The following is a 27906-nucleotide window of genomic DNA, read 5'->3' on the forward strand; positions in this document are numbered from 1 at the left end:
ATGGTTAACAAAGAAAGTTACAAGCCCCGGTGTGTCGCAATTTATCATCGATCCCGAGGAGATAGTAAAAATATAGACTATATTTACTGTTCGGATACAACAATGAAGGGATGTGGAAATATCTAAAAGTGTAATGAGGTATATAATTCAATCAAGACGAAGATAGCGTAATTCTGCTGTTTCTTATTTGTCATTTACATTACTATAAAGACAATAGAAGAGAAAAAAAAAATAACTAAACGAAAAGAAAAAAGAAAAGACTGAAAAAACGTCTCACACATCTTATCTTAATTCGTTAAAAACCAGTCAACATAGTTGTATATTACAAAGATCATTTATACATCTTGACAGCTTATAACGCTATATCTATATACCGTATTTACATATATGTATACACATATACATCAATACCAAGTTAAATATCACAATGAGACGGACGTGTTTGCGTGTACAAATTTAATAATATTTATTATTATTATTATTATTATTATTATCATCATCATCATTATTATCATTATCATTAATACAATAGTTGTAGTAGCATTGATATCGTCATTATCATAAGTATAATGCAGGTAGCAATACTCGGTGCTTCTGTGTTGATACAGGATTATAGTGTACGGAGAAAGAGAGGTACAGAGAAAGAGATTATAACGAATCTCATTGTCTCGAATAATTTGTTGTAACATAACAATTCACTAAACGGGCGCTCTTTTCTTTTGGTTTTTCGATGGCTAAATTTTCTCCTTCGGGAATCCGATAAACTTGTTTACTACGTCATCTTCGTCCTTGTCCGTCATTAATTTCTACCCCACTATGACTAATCTCCTTTTCTTTGTCTTCTTCTTTTTCTTCTTCTTTTTCTTCGCCTCCTTTCCCTCGTTAAGTCTTCATTGCCTCGACGATTATTTACAGATGTGCTACGAGGTACGTTCACGTATAGAATAGGTGGACAAGACACCTCGACTCCCCTGCGAGTATGTAATGCGGCACGCGATTCCGTAGAGTTTTTTTTTTTTTACATTTATTTTATTTATTTATTTTTTTTTTTTCAAATCGCGTATCACACATCCATGCATGTTCTATAAATGCGGCATGGCATGTGCAACGTATATATTGTGCTTTTACGCTATTCAACGTCTATGACACATACACACGTACATACAAAATAATGTATGTAGGCGCGTGCAGCGAGACATATTTTTTTTTTCTAATTATTATTTTTATGTTTTTAAGTATCAAGGAAGTTTCGCGGCGTGTCAGCTCGTCGTCGGCCAGCGTGCGGACCGAGGATTTTCAGAGTTATGATCACGCTCTCTCCTTCTTCAATGAATAAGAAGATGGACGCCTCTGTTCTTCATCCCACGCGGTTTGGTCCCGTTGTATGGTCCCTAGTTTACTTATTAATTTACTTTTGCTAAACTCTGTTTCGTTTGTCTTCTCTCGATTCTGCGGCGTAGACGCGTTAATCTTCCCTCCGTGAAGTTATTCACCTAAAAGCAGAGAGGAAAAACAAATTGAAAGGTTGAAAACAAAGAATACAACACTCGATTGGCAAACTGCCGTGTCTTAATCACAAGCAAGATATACATTGTATAATTGTGTGGAGATTATTACTATTCAAGGATACAAAAATAAAGAATTAGTGACGAACGAATTAATACCTCGCATATGGCGGAGGCGGCGTTGGCGCAACTTCGGTTTCGGAAAGTTGGCCGGTTGACGATCTTCCAACTTCCACCGGAACTGTGATCCCCGCATCACTCGACCTGACGAATTGTCCAGGATTCAATTTAATCGCATCATCGTAGCTCGGCGGTGCGTCAGCAACCGCCTCGTAATCCGGAGGCTTTTGCCTGGATCCACCCGCGGGTTCATCGATCGATATAACGTGAATTGGATCGTCGATCTGCAAAAGGACGGGAGAAAAAAACAAAAACAGTTAAATTATCGTCACCACACATGGTTACATGAGATAAGATTAATAAATTGAAAAACAGTGCCATGCAAACGAACAATCAGGTGAAACTTCGTGTCGCTCCTGTTAGGTTGGGTCCAATAGTTTGAATAACGTTATCTAAATTATGCCGCGGGTATACCTATCGAGACAAGGCAAACTCCGTGCCTAGTGGTCGAGTACTTTCCTCGTGACGCTGAGTCTACACGGACTTAAAAAACCGATAAAGAATAACTTTTATAATTAAATACGGCGCAAGATGGCGTCCAACTCCGACATTTTGGATAATCTTACGCTGCCGTGCAGCATGCGCGATATTCGATGACGTTCTGCTCGGTATAAAACGCAAGGAATTGATCTATAACCGGATGTTTTTACACGAGATTGAAGTTATAAGTATATAACGTTATCATAAAGAGACATTGAGAAACAAATTTCTTATTTTCTTATTGTTACAATGACTTTGAAGGAACGAAGATTGCAAAACATGAATAGGTATAGGTATTTTGTTTTATTACAGTTCACCAAATTTTCAAACAATTCCAAAATCGCGAAGTAACGGATTACCCTCAGCATGAATCGTTACGTTACTAATTTCAACACGGTCGATTTGCGGGATTCAATGTATACCTAGTACTGGCTGCCTAGCCACGACTTCGAAGTGAACAACCTGCGCGGCTGCACAAACCTCATTTTATATCTATATCCACCTACAACCTTATACTCACAGAGTCTAAAAGCACCGAGTTTACCGTATAACCCCAACTGCGTAGACACCAGGTTGACCCACGCGGATCGATCGCATAGTACATGTTTCAACGTTTCCGGTGTGTTTCGACCCTCGTCGCTTGGCATTTCAAAGGAACTTTTTTCACCTTCGCAAAGCTCGGAATTAAACTACAGTCAGAATTTGAAAGTTAAACAGAAACGTTGCAATTATATACGTAATTTTTAAATTATTAAACTTGATGCGTGCAATTTTTTTTTTCTTCCAAATCGAAAAAGAGGTTCAGGCGTTTAGTGTAATTTATACACGATATATACATATATATATATATACCTATATCAAATCGATTTTCTTCTCAAACAAACCTACATTATTACACCTGTATACACGTAAAATGTTCCGCGTGCTATATCGGTCTGACCTGCCCGCAAGCGTGTTCTAAAAATTCTTTCTTATGCTACGCGATGATGACGAAGAGTGTATCGCAGAGATCTATTTAGCGCTCGATTCTCTCTTTCTCTCTGTTTTCACAAGGCTTCGACCATTTCACTAACGTACAGTTTATAAGCATCCGACATACCTAAAACCTGTGGCGATAATTTATTCCGAAATTCCTTAGCTCGAAAATTTGTTATTCTCGTACAAAATGATAATTTCTGCCGACTCGTGAATTTACACAACTGCAGCGAAAACAGCCACGATATCAATTCGTAAAGAAATTTCTCGAGAGAAAAATACTGTCGATACGTATGAAATATGAGTAAAAAAAAAAAATATAAAAAAAATTCTGGTAAGGTCGAAAAAAACATTCCGTCAAAAGATGACCGTTTCACGTTATCTTCCATACGGATCAGATTGAATTTTGCAACTTTATTGTATATCGATGAATTTTTGTGAAAAAAAAACTCTTCATTTGGCACCTTTAGAATAATCTGAAATTAGGCGAACCATAATACACAGCATCAAATGACTCAGACTTTGTAAATTCGACGCCTCCATTTAACCCAAAGCATAAAAATGGTAATTTTTGTATCGATGTTTCGTTACAGATTAAATGTTGCCAACTTCAGCCTCTCCTGAAATTTGGTCGATCTAACATCTTGATCAATAGTATGTAGTACATACATACCTGGGCAGTTATGGGATGATTTGAGTGCATCGTTGACACGTGCGGCCGAGTAGTCGGAGGGGCGTGAAGCCAGCAACACATTGCTGCGCATATAAGGAGAGCTCCGGCGACGATGCAGGCCACTCCGATGTATCTCACTGGCTCCACGTAGTTCTCAGCTAGACCCAACCAGTTGATCAGAGCCCCGACGCACAGCAAGACCATCCCGTAGCGATAGGGACGCTGGGAGCGCCGGGATTCCTCCAGGGACATGGCTGCGGACAAAAGCGAAATGAAAAAATAAACAATTGATCCTAAATAATTTTCAAAACCTAAAACAAATTGTTGTATATTTTCTTCATATTGCATAAAACAAATATAAAATAACAGATAAATTTGCGAATGAAATTGTGTTTTTTATCACAGGTGTATGAAAAGTGGGGCTTTGCTTAGACGAAAGTAGCCAACTTCATTTAAAGTCTTGTGAACATAGGTTCGCGCATGCGCAATCCACTTCCGAGAAAAAACCGACCAATCACGTCCCGCAAAATTACCGCGTAAAGCTGCCCGACTTTTCATTCATTTGTTAAAAAAATCGAGTGCGACTCGGGCCAAAAGTTGACGATCGCAACTCGTGAGATTGCCGCGTTCGCTTCGCTCAGGCGCAAACTTCACACTGATAAAAATCGCTAACTTTCGTCCCTAATTATCAAGCGGTAAATACTATATTAATGAACGTTGAACTCACAGATCCAATATTGATTAGTCATGGTCGACCGAATGAATGATCATTTGTAATAATATTTTATCTGCACACACAAAGTATAGGAACACGAGAGGACGTTAGAGAAATCGCAAAGCGGCAGATAAGCCCGAGATGATCGGCTTGCGTTAACCGACTGATAGCAATGAGCCAATTTTTTTTCGTATAACTTATTATTGCCAGTAAGGTAGTGATAATAACCGCTGTGCGAATCGTTTCGAGTCCGCAAGACCTCGATAGTAAAATTTATCGAAACTACAGCGTCTCCCCCCACTACGTGTATATATATATATATATATTATATATATATACATATATAATATACACAAATGGAGCTCGATTAAAAACACCTGCGAATACATACAAGCAGGAATAATAAGATAAGAACAAATTTTTAACATCGGGTTGTGACACAGCGGGATCGTAATTGTCAGGTTTGGGAAAAATTTCAATTCAATTGTGCGCAGCGAAATTTTGATACGCGGAGAAGACGCGTTGTTGCTAAAACCCGCAACGAGAATACAAGGAATATGATACCGACTCATAACCGGCGTCTGGATCGTTCAGGTTCATTGAACGAGTGCAAACGCCGGACGAACAAGCTGCAACGCAGGATGAACACCTTTAACGTACATACATACATACACACATACAGTTCACATACGCAATAATACATATAGGTATATAACCTATAATCTACACGCGACTATATGAGTGGGACAATTTTATTTGCCTAGCGCTAATCTTCGTCTTAGTTTTTAATTAAGAATTAATAATGTTATCGTACGTATTTGTATACGTATAATAATAACGTAGGTGGGTATAAGTATTGCCTAACGTATAACTTGATTATTATAATTCTTACGATATTAGCTATTGAGCAATCGTCAATTTTATACTATTATAATAGAAGGTAAATTTAAACTATTTAATATGCGCACCTTTTGCGGGAGTAAAAAAAAAAAGAGGGATTATTATACGCGTATTTAATCTATATTTCTCTGACTTTAAGTATAATTATAGTGTATTAAATACATATAATATGTACCCATTTTGTTTTCATTCTATTTCACATATTTAATCCATACGTTGAAATATATTTCTAAATACCTAATACATAGTTGTTTACACTCAGAAATAGATATATTCTGTAAATACACGTGTTTAACAATTTGTCCATGGTATAACGCGCGATGGAGTTTTGTTGTTATCTAGGTATATATCAATATAACACGCATGTTCGTTTCACACCTGTACATATATAATTAATCAGTTGATTGTTATATTGTTCATTTATAGTCACGCGATATAATTAGGTCATGAATAAGACGTTATTAAAATGTGTACGATACGTTTCAGATCCTATAACAAAATATCATGCATGTTCAGCCTTTGAATAATCTTTTCAAACGAATTCGTAACTTCTTTAAATTACATATTTTTCTTCAAGGAGCTAGGAAAAAAAATAAGATTACGAAGAAACGATCGAATTATACGTCTACGTAAAAATTATCGAGTTTATAAACTTATATCGTCCGTACGGTTAACATTTAATAATGTTAATATATATAATAAAAGTCTCGGCATGAAATAATTGCGAATTCGGAAGTTCGGAACGATAAAGTGTTTCGCGAATGAATGAGAACCCATCAGAGAACTCACCCAACTCTTCTCTCCGTGTCGCGATGTTTGGCCCACTTTCGTTCGTCGTCTACTTTCATTATCGAATCCGTCGCGCCATCGTTTCATAGGTATATATATACATAGTACCATACACATACATACATACATACATACATACATACATTGCAGTCTATACTTTGCCGTACTTTATGGCCACCACACACCTTTCTCAGCTGATTGTATTACAGGGAGAAGCCACGGACCTTTGACGTCATAGGTATAAACCGTTGCGTATTTTTCAAAGGAAGTTAACAGAGAAGGAAGAATGAAAAGGAAAGAAAAAAAAATAGAAAAAGAAACTCCACACAGCATAGAATCTAAGGGCAAAGTGCTGTTTTTCTTTCTTTCTTTTTTTTTCTTTTTTCTTTGTCACTTTTAAACGTCATGACGCGCGCAGTTCGTTTTGTACGTATCACAAATTATGATTTAAACTGAATGAAAAACAAAATTTGAAGAAAAAAAAAAAAAAAAAAAAAAAAAAAATAGGTACGCGTCGCCGCCAGGCTTATGACATTTGATGAGAATGAAGTTGAAAAACATCGTTACGTCGCACCTTTATATGTATAGGAATGTTTGAAATTTAGTAAAGCACGATTGAGGAAAACGTATACCTACTCTTTATATTTTCAAAAGCCAACTTCCTTGAAAGTAATTATATTTGCTAAATTTATGCGAAATAATGTTTTTTTTTTTTTTTCTACCATTTGACACTTTTTCACTTTTCTACAGCTTTTCATTTTTCACTAGCAGCAATAAAACGATTTCAGTGAAGAGTTTCTTATCCTGCTAAGCGATCGCTAACGCGATTATATAATTTCTACAATATCCTACAATATCCTACAATATCATATATACACGATGATTATATTTCAGTTCAGATTTTTTTTTTTGTTTTTTTTGTTTTTTTCACGTCATTAACATAAAGTAATAAAAATAACTATAATGTAGATCGATTAACAACAGGTAATTGAATTTATTGTGTACGATAATGGGATCAACTAGTATAATCACAGTTATCAGAAAAAAAAAATTAACATTCTTTCTCTATTTTAATCTCTTTTTATTGATTGAAATTATCAGGGTAATTGTCACGATCGAAAAATAAAACGAACCAATTTAGGGTGAATCTTATTATTATTATTATTATTATTATTATTATTATTATTATTATTAGAGATATAATGATTATATAGAAACATATCGAAATAATTTGCAAATTATATACGACAATATCGGTTTCGAATGATTTTAAATACCGTGTGCAAAAAACATAACATCGAGATCTTTTCGAAACGATGTGTCGTACGAAAAAAGAAGGAAAAAACAAAAAATTAAAAAAAAAAATTAAAAAAAAAAAAAAAACGTAACACTCGTCACGTACATATATAGGACACACCGTGTGTGTAAAGAGAACAATTTCAAGGTGCGGAAACGTGACAGTCAGTGTTATATTTATAAAATGTGTTTAGGTATAAGGCGCATTCTGTAAAGATTACAAAAGACGATTGTTCGCGATTGCGCTGCGCTGCGCTACAGCATTTTCACTGGACTAACAATAAAATGCACATATCTATGGATTAGTCGGGATTTTTGCATGCATTATACATGCGCATCAGCATCAGCATCAGCAACAGCAACAGCAATATCATGCAGAGATAAATATATACGTATATTTATACGGTAAACGACACGACGATACGTGTGTTTCAACGTGAAACGTGCCTTAATTGTATATGTACAATTGTACAGGCGTTATGTGACATCTGAAAGTCACGTTACGTTTATAACTTAGTATTTTCTGCATGAATGCAACGTATCGCAAAGTGCAGTTTTATTGCAACGGTTCTTTAGTCTTCTTTCATTTTTTTTTTTCATCTACTCATCTTCTCTTTGTTAATTTTTCTTTTTTTCATTTTTATTATTATTCTTCTTTATCTGAATTTTATCGTTGTTATTGTTGTTGTTGTTGTTGTTGTTGTTGCATATTGTCAAATTTTTGCAATCGTGATGCAATCGATGAAATTTTCAATTCGTCGAGTATTATTCAGATGAACGATTCTGTACGTTTTTTTTTATTTTGCACTATGTATAATGAAATTGTAATGCAAGAGGAAGAAAAGAGAATCAGATTCAAACAGATTAAGAATTTTTTCGGAGAAAATTATTATTCCCTACAATTGGAAAATGACGGTTGAAGAAAAAAAAATAAAACAAATAAATAAACAAATACCGACAAGGCAAGAATGAATCCGCGGAATTGAAAAAAAATTGGAATAAAAAAACGAAAAGAATGGAAACTAAAAGACAAAAGAGAAAATGAGAAAAAAAATTCTACAACGCACCAATTCGGAATCAAGTCCGGGCTTTTGTTAATTGAAACTAATTCAAACCGAGTAATGACTCGTTTTTATTATCCTGCAGATGTTTGTAGTAGACACACATATATATATATATATATATATATATATACCTATACAATGTAGTGTGACATAATAGATAAATCATATCGGTATGAATATATATGTATATAATTTCTTGTATACAATAAAGTATCGCTGAAAGCGTCCGATTGTTAATGATTATACTTAAATTATTACAATATTGCACTTTAAACGTCGCGTCTGCGTCTTTTAAGGAAATGACATTTTTTTAACTCTCCCTTCCTTTGCAATTTAATACGTGCAAGACTGCACGTGTATATATATATAATATATAATAAGTATGTAAATAACGGGTGGGCGAAATTAGTGTTAATTAATTATTGACGTAAAACGGTTTCAAAACGAACAAAGGCTATACAAAGACCGTTTCTTTTACGGTAATTTGAAGAGGAAGTTTTTATTTATTTACTTATTTAATAGTTTCTATTTTCGTCGAACTAACGATGAAGAAAGATTAAAAGAGTGGTGAGTCAACTTGAATTGACAAACCTCGTGATACGTAATCAATGATAATAATATCCTATTTCGGCAAACGTAATATATATATATATATATATATATATATATATATATATATATATATATATATATATATATATATCATATAAATTCTGTGAAAATTTGAGCTTTTAATACGAAAAAATCGCAAAAGACCTTTTTTATAGATCGTTCAATTTCGAACAAAAATAATGACTGCTATTTACGATACGTCAATCAGTTGTTGGGCAATGAAATTTCAAAATACCAAGAAAAAAAAAAAAAAAAATTCCCTGGATTATTTAAACGGGAAATGAAAAATCACAAATAAGCACATCTTAGCAATAATATTAAAAGCTCAAACTCTCGCGACAATTTTTTTTTGTTTTTTTTTTTTTTGTCATCTTGAACGATATTTTCACGGTTAATTGTAATTTTTTGTACTCAAAAAACTTTGTACTCAACTCAACATTTATTCAAGCATTATATTACAAACATCGCCTTGAGCTCGAGGTCCTGCCTTATTGCCGCCGCATGCATCCGTCATTCGATCATCATCGCGATGATTATGGCGAAAGTGAAAATAAATTTTGCTTTACGATTAGCGCTGACTGCGCACACTTTGTATTCTACATGTATATATAGATAGATTTATATATACATGTGTCCACAAATAATATTTACGTATTTATAATAAATATGTAACTAGAGAGAGAGAGAGAGAGGGAGAGAGAGAGAGAGAGAGAGAGAGAATTTTTGCCATGTGATATATACATATAAATCGCACAATTATACGACAAACATTAATTTCTTTAATAGATATTTTAAACCATTTATATGCATAAAAAAAAATAATAATAATAATAATAATAATAATAACAATAATTTTAAGAAGGAAATGAAAATACGTTTATTCTTATTTTATTTATTTATTTATTTATTTAATTTTTTCTCCGCCAACTTCCTTATTGAATTACGCGGTGTCTAAATTGTTAATTGGGAGCAACATTTGCAATGGAAATTATAGGTGTACTAATCGCTAGGAGAAGTATAAGTAATTCCTTATTAAGCTAATCGCGGTATTTAATTAGCGAACAAATGTACTTCGAACTTTGTTTACAAATCTTGTATGCATGCGCACGCATTTAAAAAACTCAGGTAAACATCAGCTGATTTGAATTTTTTTTTTTTTTTTTTTTTTTTTTTCTCAACCCTTTGAGGCATATATAGTTGTAAGCATTTTTACCACATATTTTACATAAATTTTTTGTATATTTAGAGAAATTTTTAAAATATGGTTCTTTAACAGGTTTTAAATACTCGAGAGTAATTATTGCCGTGTAATGTAAATTGTTGTTGTTAGAAACAAAATTGATTGATAAAAAATCGTGAAAATAAAAGAGGAATAATTCATTCCCGAGAAAGTGGCACCGATTTTCTATTAACTGATTACGAATTTGAAATTGGATTTGAAACATTCAAGATGGACGATACAATATGGCCGACGAAAGCTTCAAATTTTATCGAATTCGGGGTAAAAACTCTATCCAGATATTTTTGGGGTCGCTGATTACGAATCCGAAATCGGATTTTGCAAATTCAATGCGACGAATCCAATCAGCAAGCCCGAAAACCGATAAAATTAGAAATTTTCGTCCGCGCCATATTGGATTCAGCATTTTGAATTTTGAAAATCTGATTCCAAATTCGAAATCCGTGACTCCAAAAATCGTGGAATATTATCTTGTAACAAAAGTTGACTAATTGCGACTGAAATTTTCAACTATTACTAATTTTTTTTTAACCCCCCCCCCCCCCCCCCCCCCTGCAGTTTTACGATCCTCGCTTATTTCGTAGTAAAAACGGAAACCAGATTCTCACCAGATTGTTTACTTCAACTTATTTTCTTCATCTTGGATTAAGCGTAAATAAATAAATAAATTTACACGTACATCAGAATTTGATAAAACTTTTTTTTTACAAGCGTTAAAAAATTTTGTTGTTGTAAAAAAAAAAAAAAAAAAGATTTGAAAAAAAAAAACCAGAATCTCGAGTGTATAATTTTCAACGATTTCAGTTTCTTCGTATTACAATTTACTTCTCTCATTTTACACACAGTTTTCAGTTTGAATTTAAACACACCAGCAACGATATAATTATACAACGTGGCTTGTTATAAAAAGATCTACAATATACGTACGTACGTACGTACATACTTATATGTATACATCTACATATATATACACGTATGTACATTAAATATAGGTATGTAACCAGAAGCGATTAGTGTTTCAGGTTTATCTGATCTCCAGCGATTCATCACGATCCGCGGATTATCAAGTCAGCTGTAAATTATATCACGTCTCGACGAGATGCTGCTGCTGCTGCTGCTGCTGCTGCTGCTGCAGCGTTTAATATATTATAATTTATTTACAAGGTGCACTGCATTATTATATATATATATATATATATATATATATATACGTTTATAAACGGACAGCATCATCCTCTACTGAAATTCGCATTATCGCTTAGCAATTCTCATGTATAATTATTATAAATAAGATCATTAATAATTAATATAGATTTGTCATGAATCACGATCTGTAATCAATAATTATTATAGATCTCCTAACTGGTATTAATCATTTCGCACTTTCTAGGTGTAAATTCGTATACGTATGTATGTATGTACATACATATAAATAATAAAATTATACACCACAAAAATATATATACACATTTTTCTTCTTCACATTTTCTTCATTTTCAAGTGTTCAAATTTATACATATATATATATATATATATATATATACACACAGACACACATATATATGTATATATATATAATGGGGAGAGATTTTTACTTTTCAATGTTTTCAAGCTTTTTCCGCAAAAAAAAAAAATTAGAATCGTTTTACTATGGATGGTTGCCGAAACATTTTCATATATCACACCATAATTCTATATATATATATATATATATATATTTAAACTGTTAATTGTACTGTGCCACAGACATTGTATCCGTATAACATATAATCATCAACGTCATCACAGTATTTTTTGACAAGTGATACTGAAATTATAAAGATAACTAGTCCCCCTTAATTCACGTCGCAATTTTCTAAAAGCTCGGAATTAAACCGAGTCATGCGTTATATACTTAAAGTTTATACATACATACATACATACATATATATATATATATATATATATATATATATATATATATATATATATATATCGCGAAATTACGTCATCCAAGTTTTCAAGTTAAAACGGGATAATATTAAGAAACGCCCAAAAGTTGAACGTCAATTGACACGTAACATATTCACACTCGAATCACTTCATCGAGTCATTTTGTTCACACGTAAATACATACCACATACATCCATCCCATATAGTTTTAATATACCTATACGTTTATACCTATAATTAATTATTACTATCAGACAAAAATTTCAAGAAAAGAATTTTAGATACTAAAAGAGAAAAGAATGAAGGTGAAACAAAAAATAAAAAATTTCACTTTATACAACCCACCATATATCTATCTCTCTCTCTCTCTCTCTCTCTCTCTCTCTCTCTTTCTGTCTGTCAGTCTTTATACTGTCACCCAGATAGATAATTAACTTGGCCTTTCGGGTTTCGATATAATTATTATTATTAATATTATTATTACTACCATCATCATAATCGTTATAAACGGCAGCAATTCACCTAGTTAAAGGTAACCCCTAACGTCTTAATTTTATCTGCAAACCAAACATCGCGAAAAACCTCGAATCGTCTCTCTTATCGTAGATAATAGATTTGCCTTTTTCGTGTCATATATATACATATACATATATGATATACATATACATGTATAATAATTCATCAGTGCAAACAACCTTAGCGTGTGATGTTGTCGTTAAAAATACCTCTGTGAAAAATTTCTCCCCCCCCCCCCCCCCCCCCTCGCCATTTTTTCTTTCATTCCCACACTTCTTTCTTTTTTCTTTTTCTTTTTTTTTTAATCTTTCTTCTTCTACTACAATTTATAATATCGTGTATGTATATGTATGTATGTACACACGCGTCGTTTACGGTGTGATTATAATTTCCCCGCGAAAGAAGAAGAAACGAAGAAAAAAAAAATGTTCTCGTCCATCGTTGTAAAATAAAATTCTATATACGTTACGTAAAAAACATAAATTATGGTTTTTTCTTTTTTTTTTCTTCTTCTTCTTCTTCTCTTCTCTGCGCAATTGGAAATACGAATGAAATCGCCGGATATACATATAGGTGTAATATCGGATATCTGCAGTAATTAGTGACGTTATATTATTACAGTATCGTTGATTTGTTGTGTATTTTTTTCTATTGTCACCGTATCCTGCACATAGGTATATAGGTACGGTAAATATTATTTATCTCACTCGGTTATATTATGTTATTAAATTCATTATATATATATATATATATATATATATATATATATATATATATGCTTAGGTAAGCACGGAGCCACGTTATTATATATTTCACGGTCAAGACTAATAATTACTATTTTTTTTTTTTTTGCGAGATTGATGCTAATAACCGACGCGACGACTCTTTGAACATTTTATATATATATATACCGGTTGTCATAAAGCAGAGTTTCGCACCCGCTTCCTCTCATCTTTTACACGTTGTTTTGTAATATATATATATATATATATATATATATATATATATATATATATATATATATATAGATATATATTTTTTTTTTCTATAATTATTATTTTTTTATACAATCTTTCCATAAAAATTGTCCGTTTTCACGGGACAAAAAATTGTGATCGTAAAAATTTACTTTCTCTACAAAAGAGATGAATGATAACAGAAACAGAGTATATAGTATGTGTGTGCATGTGTGTGTGTATGTATATATACATATATATTGGCGGTAGAATAAAATTGAGGCCACAGACGATATCTATATGCGCGCAGCAGAGACAATCGCCGCATGTATTTAGGTACCTGACAAACATTCGCGATTCGTGATTCATGCCGTTGCTCCACATTTTTCGTCAACGCGGACCCATTTACCTTTATATATATATATATATATATATACGAGTAGATAATTAATATACATGTATATACATACGATGACGTAACCGTACGTAATCGTACCGCACATCCACATACACGATATGGTATTTAAGCAGACACAAAATTAAGAAGTTAAAATATTGCAGCAGCCTAAACGGCAGCAGGTTATAATATAGTATTAAAAAGTTTGCGTTTTATGTATATATAGTATATAGTATATATTATTATTATTATTATTATTTATACTGACGGGAGGGGGAAAACGATTTCAGAAATAAATTTTAATTTTTTTTTTTCTATTTTTAACCATATCATTGATCTTTCATCGAGCACGAATAATGAAGAATTTACGTGTACGTGTAATGTTAAAGAGCTTTTATAATGCAATTATTGTTGATATACATACATAGAAATATTTTTGATTCCTTTGCAATATATATATATATATAGATATATATATATGTATATAACAAATTTATTTATATTTATTAATATTTTATAAACCATGTGAATTGTGCATCTGCTTTAACGCCCATCTACATTCATATACGTATATATGTACGCATACGAGTTTAATACGGATTTTTGGTAATTTGTTTATTTATTTGTTTGTTTGATTTTTTCTTTCCTTCTTCTCGGCTCAACTTCTCTGTTATATTGAGAGAGAGAAAGAGGGAGAGAGAGAGAGAAATTGGGGGGGGGGGGGGGAGAACGTTCCAATTAATTAGCCAAATTTATTTTCCTCGCGCTATTGCGAATCAACGTTGACGAATGAAAAAGGAGAAAGAGAAAGAGAAAGAGAAAGAGAAAGAGAAAAAAAAATAAAGAAAGTAAGAAAAAAGGGGATCGAGGTAAACGGAAACGATACGAAGTTGTACGTACATACATACACACATACGTTAAACCAATGTATACATATGGTATTATGGTACATACAGGTGTGTGTGTGTATGTATATATATATATATATATATATATATATATATATATATATATATACATACAACGACAATAATACATTATTGATCAGTAAAAGGGACTGACGCGCGGTCGGTTCTCCTGCAGCACTAAATTGCGATTACAGTTTTATTCGATCGAAGCCTGCTCGACCGTTGTCGGTAGCAGGAAGAAGAAGAAGAAGAAGAAGAAGAAGAAGAAGAAGAAGAAGAAGAAAAATGAAGAAGAACGAAGAACGAAGAAGGCGAGTCATTCCAGCCAATAAAATCGAATAACGAACACCAGACACATCGTATGTCCATACGAGTTACGTCATACGTATAAACCCTAAGTATGTATGAGTGTGTGTGTGTGTTGTATATAGTCACTGCACTATACTGTATACCTATATATCTACGTATAGGCCTAACACGTTACGCGAATTGTGACTACTACGTAAGGGGGGGGGATTTTATTCTATTTCAGCATGTGGATCAGATTGATAGATAAAGCAACGTTTCATTCAACTTATTAGACAAATTAACCTTCGAAATAAACGAAAACGACAATAATAACAACAACAATAACACATTATAAACTCGGTGTGCGTGCGCGCGTGTGTGTGTGTGTGTTCCATAAAATTACTGCCAACGCGTATACCAAATCGTGCGTACGATTGATTCAATTTACAAAATTTTTATTGAATAAATTAATAATTATTTCGTACGATCTTTCGTTCTTTTCTGTTGACATTTTTTCTCTAGTTTAATTTCTTCTTCTTCTTCATCTTCATACGCGTTATAACAGGTACCTGTAATATATACAATCCATACATGCACGTATGTGTGTGTGTGTATATATATATATATATACATATAAAAGCTTGAACAAAATTTGAGAAAAAATTCTTTACGAATTGACGTAAAAAAAAACAGAAGAACAGAAAAAAAAAAAAAAAAAAAAATTTACCAAACCAAGAAGCGAGAAAAAAATAGAGGAAAAAGAAGAAGAAGACACGATGATAAAAGACAGTGCGAATAAAATCGTTTTTCGATAACTATAAGCGTATATAGTTACATAGGTGTGTGTATGTGGGTGGGTGGATGGGTGGGTGGGTGTACAATGAAATCCATGTACAATGAAGACGGCGAGGGTGCGGGGGGGGGGGGGGGGGGGGGAGTCAACGACGGTGAACGAAAAATAAAACCGCGATACTTTTCAAGTTTATTATACTCTCATTTACGTAAATATGTGTGTGTATATATATATATATATATATATAATCTACTTGAAATATATCTATATTCACTTGTGATTTAATTTCACGCAACTGCGTGTAGGTACCTTAATACCCCCGCACGCCCGGGTTCACGGCTGAACATCAGCCTTCTGTATAGTAACATATGTTGTACCTCACGCTTTATACGTTCTACCCACTGCATACGTTTACCTTACATAGTGTGTGCGAAGAAATATAGTCTATGTATGTGTGTGTGTGTGTGTGTGTGTGTGTGTGTCTATTAATAGACCTCTCAATCGTACGAATTGCATGTTCGATTCATTTTTCCTTAATCACGTCGCGTTACACCTGTGTAAATGTTTGATTTCCTTACACTTTTTTCTTATTCTTCATTTTTTTTTTTTTCATTCATCATCATCGTCGTCGTCGTCACCCACGATTTTATAGGTAATACGATAACACCTTTTTTTAATATAATTATATACGTTTACATATATATATAATATATATATATATATATATATATAGGAACGATTTGGCAAAGAAGCGCACAAACGATCGCGTCAGTTTTTCTCCGATAAGCTGTGCAAATACGTGGGAAAGAAATTTTTTTTCCCATTCTTCCGGGATCACGAATAACGAATGTGGCCGGAGGGGGAGGCAATAAAAATAAAGAATAAAAGATAAAAGTTGAAGAAATGAGAAGAATGATGATAATTCGATGATAAGTTATACGTCATGCATATATATATACATATATATATATATATATATATATATATATATATATATATATATATATGCATATGTATACTATATAAAATGTGCGCAGAATGACAACTTGACGTTGTTATTGTTATCATCGAATCGTGCGTATACATATTCGAAAAAAATTATCATTTCGTTCACGTCGAATGCGCAAAAGTGTATATAACTATATTGTTAAGTGTAACATAATGTGTACAGATATTTTTACCATATCTATCTACGCGTATATACACACACACACACACACACACACACACATATATATGTATATATAAATAACACAAGATACAGCATATCTTGTGTTAATTAATTAAATAATTAATTAATTATTTAATTATCCAACGACACGCGGTAATTAATTTATTTAATCTAGTGGGTGAAAAATTGTCAGCACGCCAAAGTTTTAGAAAATAAGTGATAAGAATTTTAATGTACATATATACATATTTTTATGAAATTCAAACTTGTGTACACGTGTAGTATGTACGTGAGATGTGGAATGAACAAAGAAGAAAGGAAAGAAAGAAAGAAAAAAATTACGCGAAGGATAAAACGACGAGGTTAAAGTTACAAGCTAGAGAGTAACGTTATCTCGTAACGGAATATTAGGGAAAAAAAAAAACATCACTGCATATTTTCTCATTCTCATTGCAATGCTTCTGAAGAAGGTGGAGTGGAGTTACACACCATAAATGAGACCTCGGACCTACAAGCCTACGTTTCCATATATAACTATAATTACAACACGGTTTTGTACTGAATTTCAAACTATTCCAAAATCTCCAAATAAACCATATATATGTATATATATATATATATATTTAAGTTAGTAACGTATTTTATCGTAACGATTAATGCAGAGGAAAATTCGTTATCTCACATTTTTGGAACGGTACGTTTGAAATTGAATAAACCGTAATAAAACGAAATAAACTAATATTTTTCTTAATAATACTAATTCTTTCGAAATAATTTTGAAAAATAAGAAAATAATAATTTTCTTCCTAAAATTTTCTTCACGATAATAACGTTACTAACTTCAACCTCGTCGGAATAACGGTGTCTCTTCCTTACCAATCAACTTCGGCGCGATGAAAATTCCTATACAACCGGTTAAAGCGCGGTGCACTGCTCGTCTATTTTAATAAATAATGCTAGAGCAACGTAGGAAACCAAAAACGAAAAGAAAAAGAAAAGAAGAATAATAAAAATATAAAAAAAAAATTATGAAGGAAAAGCGCAAGATTGCGATACATTTCAAATGATCCGTATAATTTCTGACCGTTGTAAATAATAATATCATTCAACGTGCCTCTCTCATTCAAGAGTCTTTTCTTGTCTGCAAACGGTGTGGTGTGATCTCATTCGCGCAGAGCCTCGAGACATTCACTATTTCTCAATTTGAGTAGGTATATGTATAAAGTACGGTTGTATCTCTCTATCCTTAAACACTGCACGTAGTAATGCTTAAAGAATTGGTAAATACGTGTGTATTATATGTATATGGGGTATTCCAAGCAAATACGATCAGTATCAAAGTTATTTCATGTTTTTTTTTTTCTAATTTTCTATTCGGTAATAAATGCGACCTGAGTTTTTGTCAACCTTTATTATTAAACCGTTTATTTTTTTTTTTTTCTAAATATTTCAAGTCGATTGGGAATGCCAATTTTTTAAAATTTGAAAAAATTCTGCAAAAATTTCAGTGCGTGACACAAAACACCACCCCCCCGTTAAGGTAAACGTCGGGCGAATTTTTTTTTTCCACTTTTTTTTATCACCTAATTCGGAATTTTGAAATTTTTGAACCCAAAATTAACACAGAATCAGATCGTCAGCGTCAATTTACTTGGAAATGTTTGGTTTCACCAATTCGATGATTCGCCACTCTAGTTAGTAAACATAATATTGAGTTTAAAAATTTTCAATTTCCGAATTAGGTGATAAAAAGGTAGAAAAAAATTTGGCAAAAATGGGCATTCGCAATTGATTTCAAATATTTATAAAAAATAAACGGTTGTATTAAAAAAAATGGAAAACAAATTCAGGTCTTGTTTTTTTACCGAGTAGAATGTTAGAAAAAAATATTAAACGATTTTGAGATGGTCGGGGTTTAACACTGATAGAGTTGGCGTGGAATATCCCATATTGTATATATATATATCTTTAAAAGTGTAATGCGTATAGGCCTGTAGTCGGGTGTCCATGAACTCGATATTTAAATTCAAAATTCGATGGGAACTCGGTTGTTTTTCCATATTATTGGTTCTTTCACAATATATTACAAGAAAATATGTAAATTTTAATATTCGTAATTTGGCAGTGTCGAAACGTTGATCTTTCAGAATCATGATATTACCTCAACTTTACTTTTAATTCCGGAACTTTGAGCCTCCGGTTTTCCGACAATTAAAAAAACTCTGTAATTTCTTAAAACTTTCATTTCCTTACATCAATTAAATCTCGCCACCAAATAACTCCAAATTAGCCGTTTTAGAAACTTTTCAATATTTGATTCCGAATCGATTTTTCTAACGAGAAAAATCGATCATTCTTATCGATTCTCCAGTCTTCGATTATCCACAGAATCGATTCTCTAACCTGTTTCTGGGTTACGGGTTCCTATTTCCAAGGAAATATAATAATGAAAAATCTTATCAAATCAAACCGAGACACGCGAAAATATTAAAGCGCTAGAACGCTTGGATAAAATGATAACTAATCCCCAAAGTAAACAGTATATACCCATTGAGGTTAGGATTTTAGTTATCCCGCTAATTTGTAGTTTAGACTTTTTTGGGTCACGTGACACGAAAAGATCGATCTTTCACGTCCCCTTCGAGTCTCAACGGAATCGATTTCCGCACATCCGATTCCGGATCAATAGCGTTATCACAAGATCGAGCATCCCTGATTCAAGGTGACATATTCCAGATGATAATCATCAATCCGAACAAAACGAATCAGGAACTCCACGCTTGATCGGTGTCATAATAATACCAGACGTTCAAGCCAATAATATCGACATTCCAATTCTCCTTCTCGTCGTCAAATAAAGCCGATCGAGTGACTTAAGTCAACCCGACTTGACTCTAATCGGCACAATCACAGCACGTGACTTAACCAAAAAATGAACAAAGGACGTCTCAGGTGAGGGAAGTCTAGAGTGAAAAGCTCTATCAGAATCCTTGTTTTTTACCTGGACTAAACGTTCCGCTGGGGTCCGTCAGTTTGGCTGTATTCTAAAGACCGCAAACTCCTCCGCTTCTCTCCTCCCCCCTCCCTCCCTCCTCGCTGCCCTTGACGTATAACTTTCCAAAATTGTCTACTTCCCACTTCCACGATCAGCGCTCTGCAGCAGCAAGCTGTCTAGTCGAGCATTCAGCGAGTGTAGTAAAAACCAGCAAAAGTAATCAAGACGTCTAATAACTGTTATAATATTTATTAAAACTCACTCTCGTCGGTGTGATCGTTATATAAAAAAAAAAAAAAAAAAATATAATCCAACGAGTTCAAAGTTTCTTCCCCGTGTATAAATTATTGTTTAAAAATAATTATCATTACTTATTAGTCGTTATTATTATTATTATTATTATTATTATACGAGTTTATTTTTAATCGATCAATTCTCACGTGGTCAACGCAGTCAACGATCTTCAACGCCGGATTGCGTGATCGGGGAATTTTTATTTATTTATTTATTTATTTATTTTTATAAATTTTTATGATCTTTATCCACCACCGAGTGATTTTCAATTATGTATATCTATATACGTATACAATTGTATATATATATATATATTATACACACATGATATAAGACGGCTTTGATACGAGTCGGTTGTCTAAGATCAAGCAAAACGCGTGTACGAAATCCGTTCTTAAGGCAACGACATAGCGGCTCCGACCCGTTTGGCGGACTCCGCGCGACTGAATCAGAATCCGTTCGGTCGGCGGCATTCAAACACCCGAAGAATCGGTTGTTGCCGTTGTGTGTACGTGCGTACCTACACCTACATAGAATTGTTGTCTGCGTGTCTGTGTGTTTAGGTGTAACATGAGACACAGACACACGCAAACAGCGTCGCCTCGTCTCTCGCAATCCCGACCCGCACCCGTCGTCGACTTCGTTGCCTCTCTGTTATTCCGCTCTTATAGTTAGAGAGATGCTAACTGTATTATATTATTATTATAGAAGAAGAGTTTATTTTTATTTTTTGTTTATTTATTTTTCTTACTGCCTTTTTTTTTTTCTTTTCTTCTTTTTCTTTTCTTTCATCTTCGACATGTGCGTGAACTATATGTATACAACTGTAAAAAAATTTTTAGTTTTATTTACGCATATAAATTGTCAGGTTATTATTACCAGATTTCGGATTATTCTCGATTAGAAAATAAAAAATATACACTCGATATATGTACTGATGCTTCCTTATATTACTATATATATATATATATGTATATACAGTATACACATAGCATAATAAAATTATAGAAAAAGTATAATATGATTGTGAGGTATGTTAGAAAAAATAAAATAAATAAATAAAGGTTAAAAAAAAGTCTGTACAAATTTTATAGTGATAATAATGTTTTTCAGAGATGCAGAGTGTAATGTATATGTATATTGTATAATTCAAGTTTGTATCGTTATCTCGATTCGACCGATAATTGCGGAAAAGTCGATGACTTAATACGCGAATTATTATTATACATACATACATGCATATGTATACCTATACCTATAATAATTTATTATACCTATAGTATATATATAAATATGTTTACTAGAGTGGCCCTTCATATTGGTAAATATAAGATAAAAAAATAAAAAATTTCTCTCACCCGTTAAATTGATTCGAAATGCTGAAAAATGATTTTTGATATTCTTCTTTTATTTTTAATTTATGTAACTTTTAATATTCAATTAAATACAAAAAATTAGTTTAATAAAAAAAAAAAATGCAAATCTTTTGTTACGTCAATAAGAAATCTTTCAAAATTTATTGCAATTAATTCACAATATTCAATATCAAATAATCGTTTTTAATTATAGATAAAATGAAAGATTATTATTTGAATCAAATTCAAGAAGCAAAAATAAGGAACGTTTTAAGGAAAATTTTCAATGTGACAAAAAAAAAAAAAGGTGAAACTTTTGCAAAAATGAGCTGGAAATTAATGTAAAATTTCCGGTTTTTTGATCCCATTATTTTCGCTCTTTAGGACGCTAATCAGAGACTTTCCAAAGATGAATAATTTATTGTTAACGACGAATCACGATTTCCGTGAAAAGGTGAGAAATGTTTCCTCAATTTCTCCGAGCATTGTAAACTTTTTCCGGAAAGCTGATGAGTGAGTACTTGGGTAAATACTTGAGTCGGTTTCGATCTTACTAATATTTATTCTTGCGGTATCGCGTCAACTCAATGACGCAATTGGTGTAGAGATACACGCGATAAATGGTAACTGTTTAGTTAACTGCGATCGCAATTATATAGGAAGAGTCGCGAGTTCGAAGAAGGGATCAACAGGATAATTTTTCCTGAACCGCAATTCCGTTTGCACTGACAAAATTTCGTCGTTTCGTTAAATGAGAAAAATTTCATTTTCTCATAACAACCTTTCCAATATTCTCACATTTTTTTGTTTATTCGTAAATTTTTTTATTTTAGTAATTTTTTTTTTTTTAACCAACATTACAGATCATCTCAATTTTTGAGTGAAAATCAAAGAAACTTATAGGCAAAAAAATTTATCCACTCTAGATTTTCTGCATTCAATTTATACACAAATCTGTTTTATTTTGTAAAAAGTATTATTAATTCTTTCGGTTACAATTTGGCGATAAATGAAAATAGCAAAAACGCTGCGTACCGTGTAGCCACAATTATAAAAAACATCGAACGGTTAATTAATTTTCTTCTATTTCTTCCCGAGCTTCTCTTCCCTTATCTTATACATACTTAAATATACGAATACAAATTGTGTAATTAAAATGACTACACTTATAATATACATATTATACGTATAATTAATGATAATTTACATATCTATGTAAGTATGGTAGATAAATTCTCGTATGTATGTACACTTGAAGCGACCTCGTCTTGTTAGCTACGGTTAAATTTGAATAGGTTAAATAGTTTCGAAATTTCATCATCGCGTCGTTATCGTGATAACTGAATTACGGAATTGCGGGCATCGATATATGTATCTGTAAAAATTTGCGTATCCTCAAAGCAGACCGTAAATACGGTGTATAAATTTTTTCAGTTATTCCACATCCTTGATTAAACACTTGCTAAATATACAAAATAAATAGTCGAATCTGAATACTATACTGATACTGCAAAATACCTCATAATTTTCAAACTCTGCGTATTTATCTTGGATAAACAAATTATTCCCACTTACACCGGCCTCGTATACACTTTATGTTAATTAGAAAAAAAAAAGTTACAATTGTTTCTAAGTCATAATGTCTTTTCCGTGTCATTGTTACCATTAAACAATAAGAGGATTTGTTCTATACTTAAGATTTGTGCAAAAATCGCGGTTACAACTCGCCTTATTATTTCTCATTCTTCGTCATTCGACATTGCCAATCATCGCCAATATATGCAGGCTACTACATATAGGTACCCGGCAAGGCCATGTTTGCCCATAACAATTTACAGAGAAGAGAACTACGTCCCTCCATACATCAAATTGTTCTAAACAGACCTTCGTTCCGTCATTGTAATGAATAATATTTGAAAAAAGGATATTACGCAGACCGCGATACAAGCAGCATTCAAATTCTGCCTCGAAATTTTATCACAATATATATTCATTTTTGAGAGCCTGTTAATTTTGGTCGGAATCAAGCCACTTGCCGTTATGTCGGTAGAATTATTGGTATCTATTGGTTCAATAGTTGACAAGAATACTAATTTTGTACAATAGTTGACGTTAAAAACGTTATTTCTTGTCAAGTGATCGGAAATTTTCCGGAAAATTTCGATGTTTCGGTAAAGAAGATGGCATGAATTTTAAAAAATATTACATTTTTTTCATTTTTCAACCATTATTTCATAGTGAAAATGAAAAAAAATCGTTAAAATTTGAAAAATATTAATTTTTAACCTTCAATAACTTTGGAACCAGTAGATTTACGAAAAAATCACAGGAAACCTTTTTTATAGACCGATAAATTTCTTGCAAAAATATGTATTGTTCTTTACGATACGCCAATTCGTTGTTGAGCAATAAATTTTAAAAAATAAAAAAGAAAAAAATTTACCATATCATTTAAACGGGAAATGGAAAATCGCAAATAGGCACCTTTTAATATTAATATTAAGAGCTCAAACTTTAAACAGAATGTTGTATTCGTGATTTTCAACGATATTGTCACGGTGACTAACGAAAATAAAAATAGTCATTTTTTTGGCCCACCCTAATACGATATATATATATATATATATACGTATATATTTATTATATACATATATATGTAGTATTCGCACAATGTGCGCAATTTCACTATACATATAATATTCTTCAAGGTTAATATTTTCGCGGAGTGAATTGAACAGCCACGCCACGCGACAATCGCACAATAATTATCCTTCTCGCACGCAAACACTTGCACAATATGCCGCATATAATAATTGCACCCTGCGCCTACGTACAATATCCATGTTATATATACATATATGTATAGGCATAGATTGCGTAGGTGGATGTGTAGACATTATATATATATATATTATGTTCACGATCGCCTCTAAATTGCCGTTGTGTATACATTCGATTTGTGAATGTATACGTATATATAATGTATGTATGGACATTGTACAATATAATATAATGAAAGAAGAAACGTCGACAGAGCTTGATATCCTCCACGGAGCTGAAGTTGTTAATGTGCTAAACCACCTCCGTAGCCGTGCGCGTTTCCGCATTCAAACCCGCAGACTCGACCTTCGATCGAGATCGAAAAGGCAACTTCAAAGTTACACTCGTTTACAAGTATATAAATACTCGTACATATACATATATCAATAAGTCGAATACAACTCGTTAATGGTGATAAATAATAATAATAAATAAAGAATTGATGATTGAATTTTCGATTTTTTTCCTCTTTCCTCATTCGAGATCGAGGTGAACCGCTATAATTCATTTACAAGTATACCCCTACTTCCGTTCATCATTCGTGGAAGAAAACCGGTCGAATTTCGCATTTTGCTAGAGCTGTAGGGAAATTTTTTGTACGTATATTATACGTCCTTGTTGTATATATATATATATGTATTTATTTATCAGGTTTAACCTTATAAGTATAATAAGGGGGGAAAATGAGGCGAAAGGTGCCACTTTGTAGGCCATAATCTCCGCATACATATGCGTACAAGCGTGCACGCGGTGAAACACTGAAAAAATCGATCGATGGATCCGTCGATGCGAGAATAGAACATAAGTAATAATTTATTAACCCCTAAGTGAGTCGGTGCATGGCTAAAGCAGTCGCAGCTTTTTTCATTAAAATTTTCAGGCCTCCGATACTAATTATACTTACTTTAAGGGCATAAGATGAATTGTGGTATAATAAAATACAAAAGCGTCTGCATCGCGGTTCGATAATGCCGGCGATAATTTCTAATTCAGGTTAAGGTAATAACTTTGTGTATTTTAAATTTCAGCAATTTTTATGAAATTTCTTATATTACAGCAATTGCAGGAAAATAAAAACGAAATTTTCCTTTCAGTGCCCTTGATACGATAACGATGTTATTTGTTTTATTTATTTATTTTTTTTTCTTTATACTCGTATCTTTCCACTCTTAAATTTCTCACCTCTTGCCGCACACATTTTTAACGGAACTATAAATTCATCGTACGTTTTCCATACGACGACCCACTTGCGTTCTGTCACCTCGCGCTCGCTTATCGACCACGTGCCACCGATACTTACACACGTGTGGCTATACATCTTGTACCATGACATTACACTCGCTTGTAAAACGCCGTACGTATGTACACGCAGTGTATATTTAACCAAAAAATTTCGTTTTAATTACACCATTGAGATAGTACGACGCGAAGTTGTTATACAGTTTATATAATTATAATACAGGTATAATGAAGATGAATCGTCGTATGAAGATGCGTATAAGCGCGAGAATCGCTGCACCTGAATGCAGCTGCGCATTTATTTCTTGTCTGTATAAAATGAAAAAAGTAATCCAATTCGAAATTCAAATATCCTGATGAAACAAAAAGCTGCAGGGTCTTGAAATTAAAGTGTCCGTACACTTTGGAGAAAATTTTTAGCCGTTTGTTTCCTTTTCCGCAATCAGACACCCACGCATCCATCCATCCGTGGCTATCGGTTTTAAAAGCTTTTGCGGTGTATTGTTTGCCGTTATAGCGTTACATTCGCTGCCGGAAACGAAAGGCAAAAGGAACTATAAGCCAGAGAACCTGCAGCCTTCTCTTGTCATCTCGCTTCGCGCACAAAAGACGATCGCGATTTGAAAAATGGATTTAACCGGCACGCGTTCGATTAGCTGTCGCTGTTCAAATTAATACTTCTTTTCCGCGTTATTTTCCGCCGTTTGAACGATTCACGGCGTAGGGACTTCGTTCGTCGACATGTGAATATTCGAGATTGAGAGATCGTGAACGTATAACGGAATTTTCGATTACATTTCAGACGAACCGATGCCCGTGGTAAAGGAATTTTGCTAATATGGCGCCGGGATGATCCAGTCGTTGCTTTATTCTGAGCCGACCGCATTCAACCAAATCGGATGACAAAAATCCAAACAGCTATGTATTCGACCGAGGATTTTGACTTCGAAGAGAATTCATACGTTGATAGTTTAGTTCTAATCTCGATTATCTGAAATTGATTGATTGGCTATCTTCACTCGGTTATATTTTTGCCGGAGACACTTTCGGCTTACATGATCGATCAATCAATGCGCAGCTGTGTTCAAGGGAAAGAAAGTAAGCGTGCAAAAATTTCACATACGATATGCAGAAAAGAAAAGTCTAAGTCTAAGAAAAAAAGAAAGTGCATCGATAATGAGGCGATTAGAAGTGAAATTAATAAATTAGTCACCCCGAGTATGCCTGAGCGATGCATCGGCGATTCCCGCGCCGTTAGCCTGCATCATTCGTCCTCCTTTTATAGCTTGGATTATGCAAGAACTGCGCGCTACGACTGTTCGATAATATTTGAAATATTTCCAAAAATTTTACACAACAAGAAAAAAAGTATTTGTTACGTAAAAACCGGTCGCGATTCGATCAAACACCGTAATGTATATTACACAAGGCCAACGAATGAATGCTGAATACCCGCACTGATCGTCTTCGAATAAAGCAGAGGAACACGGATTGCGATGTAAACAACGAATTGGCGATGCGGAGGGGGGCATGAGAGGTTAGGTTTGGCACGCGATAACAGGTTGTAAACGGTCCACGCGGTCGGCACAAGTGCGAAATCGTTCCGATGTCTTTGCTAATTGGATCTTAGCACCCCGCTAACAACTCGGGCAGTAATACTCGGGGCGATAAAACCTCGACCTCTAGCCGCCCCGGCTTAGGCCACGTGGAACGCTATCCTACGTTTGCGCGATTATTGTGAGCTGTACATTCTAGAGGTAAGAAATGCACACGCGCACCTGCTCAGGGTGCATCAAAGGGTACTTATAGCCCG

General features: G+C 33.3%; 1 protein-coding gene across 2 annotated transcripts; it reads right to left on the bottom strand.

Moving 5' to 3' along the window:
- Nucleotides 1-1213: 1213 nt before the first annotated feature.
- On the bottom strand, nucleotides 1214-27572 carry LOC124410689. Of its 2 annotated transcripts, none has more exons than XM_046889254.1 (4): nucleotides 27307-27572; nucleotides 3814-4067; nucleotides 1665-1909; nucleotides 1214-1493 (listed from the first exon to the last, which is right to left on the bottom strand). In XM_046889254.1, the coding sequence occupies exons 1-4, from the start codon at nucleotides 27359-27361 to the stop codon at nucleotides 1490-1492; spliced, it is 558 nt and encodes a 185-aa protein (XP_046745210.1). In that variant the 5' UTR covers nucleotides 27362-27572; the 3' UTR covers nucleotides 1214-1489. The 2 variants fall into 2 exon arrangements, with proteins under 2 accessions (XP_046745210.1, XP_046745211.1); XM_046889255.1 differs by lacking the exon at nucleotides 27307-27572 and adding an exon at nucleotides 20392-20538.
- Between the last annotated feature and the right edge of the window lie 334 nt (nucleotides 27573-27906).

Source organism: Diprion similis, chromosome 9, assembly GCF_021155765.1.
Source record: "Diprion similis isolate iyDipSimi1 chromosome 9, iyDipSimi1.1, whole genome shotgun sequence".
NCBI lineage: Eukaryota > Metazoa > Arthropoda > Insecta > Hymenoptera > Diprionidae > Diprion > Diprion similis.

Excerpts from the sequence above, each read along its gene's own strand:
- LOC124410689 (XM_046889254.1), bottom strand. The coding sequence starts at position 27,361 with ATGATGCAGGCTAACGGCGCGGGAATCGCCGATGCATCGCTCAGGCAT. Across the intron at positions 4,068-27,306 it reads ATCGCTCAGGCATACTCGGG|CCATGTCCCTGGAGGAATCC; the intron begins GTGACTAATTTA and ends TTTTGTCCGCAG. Across the intron at positions 1,910-3,813 it reads ATCATCCCATAACTGCCCAG|ATCGACGATCCAATTCACGT; the intron begins GTATGTATGTAC and ends GTCCTTTTGCAG.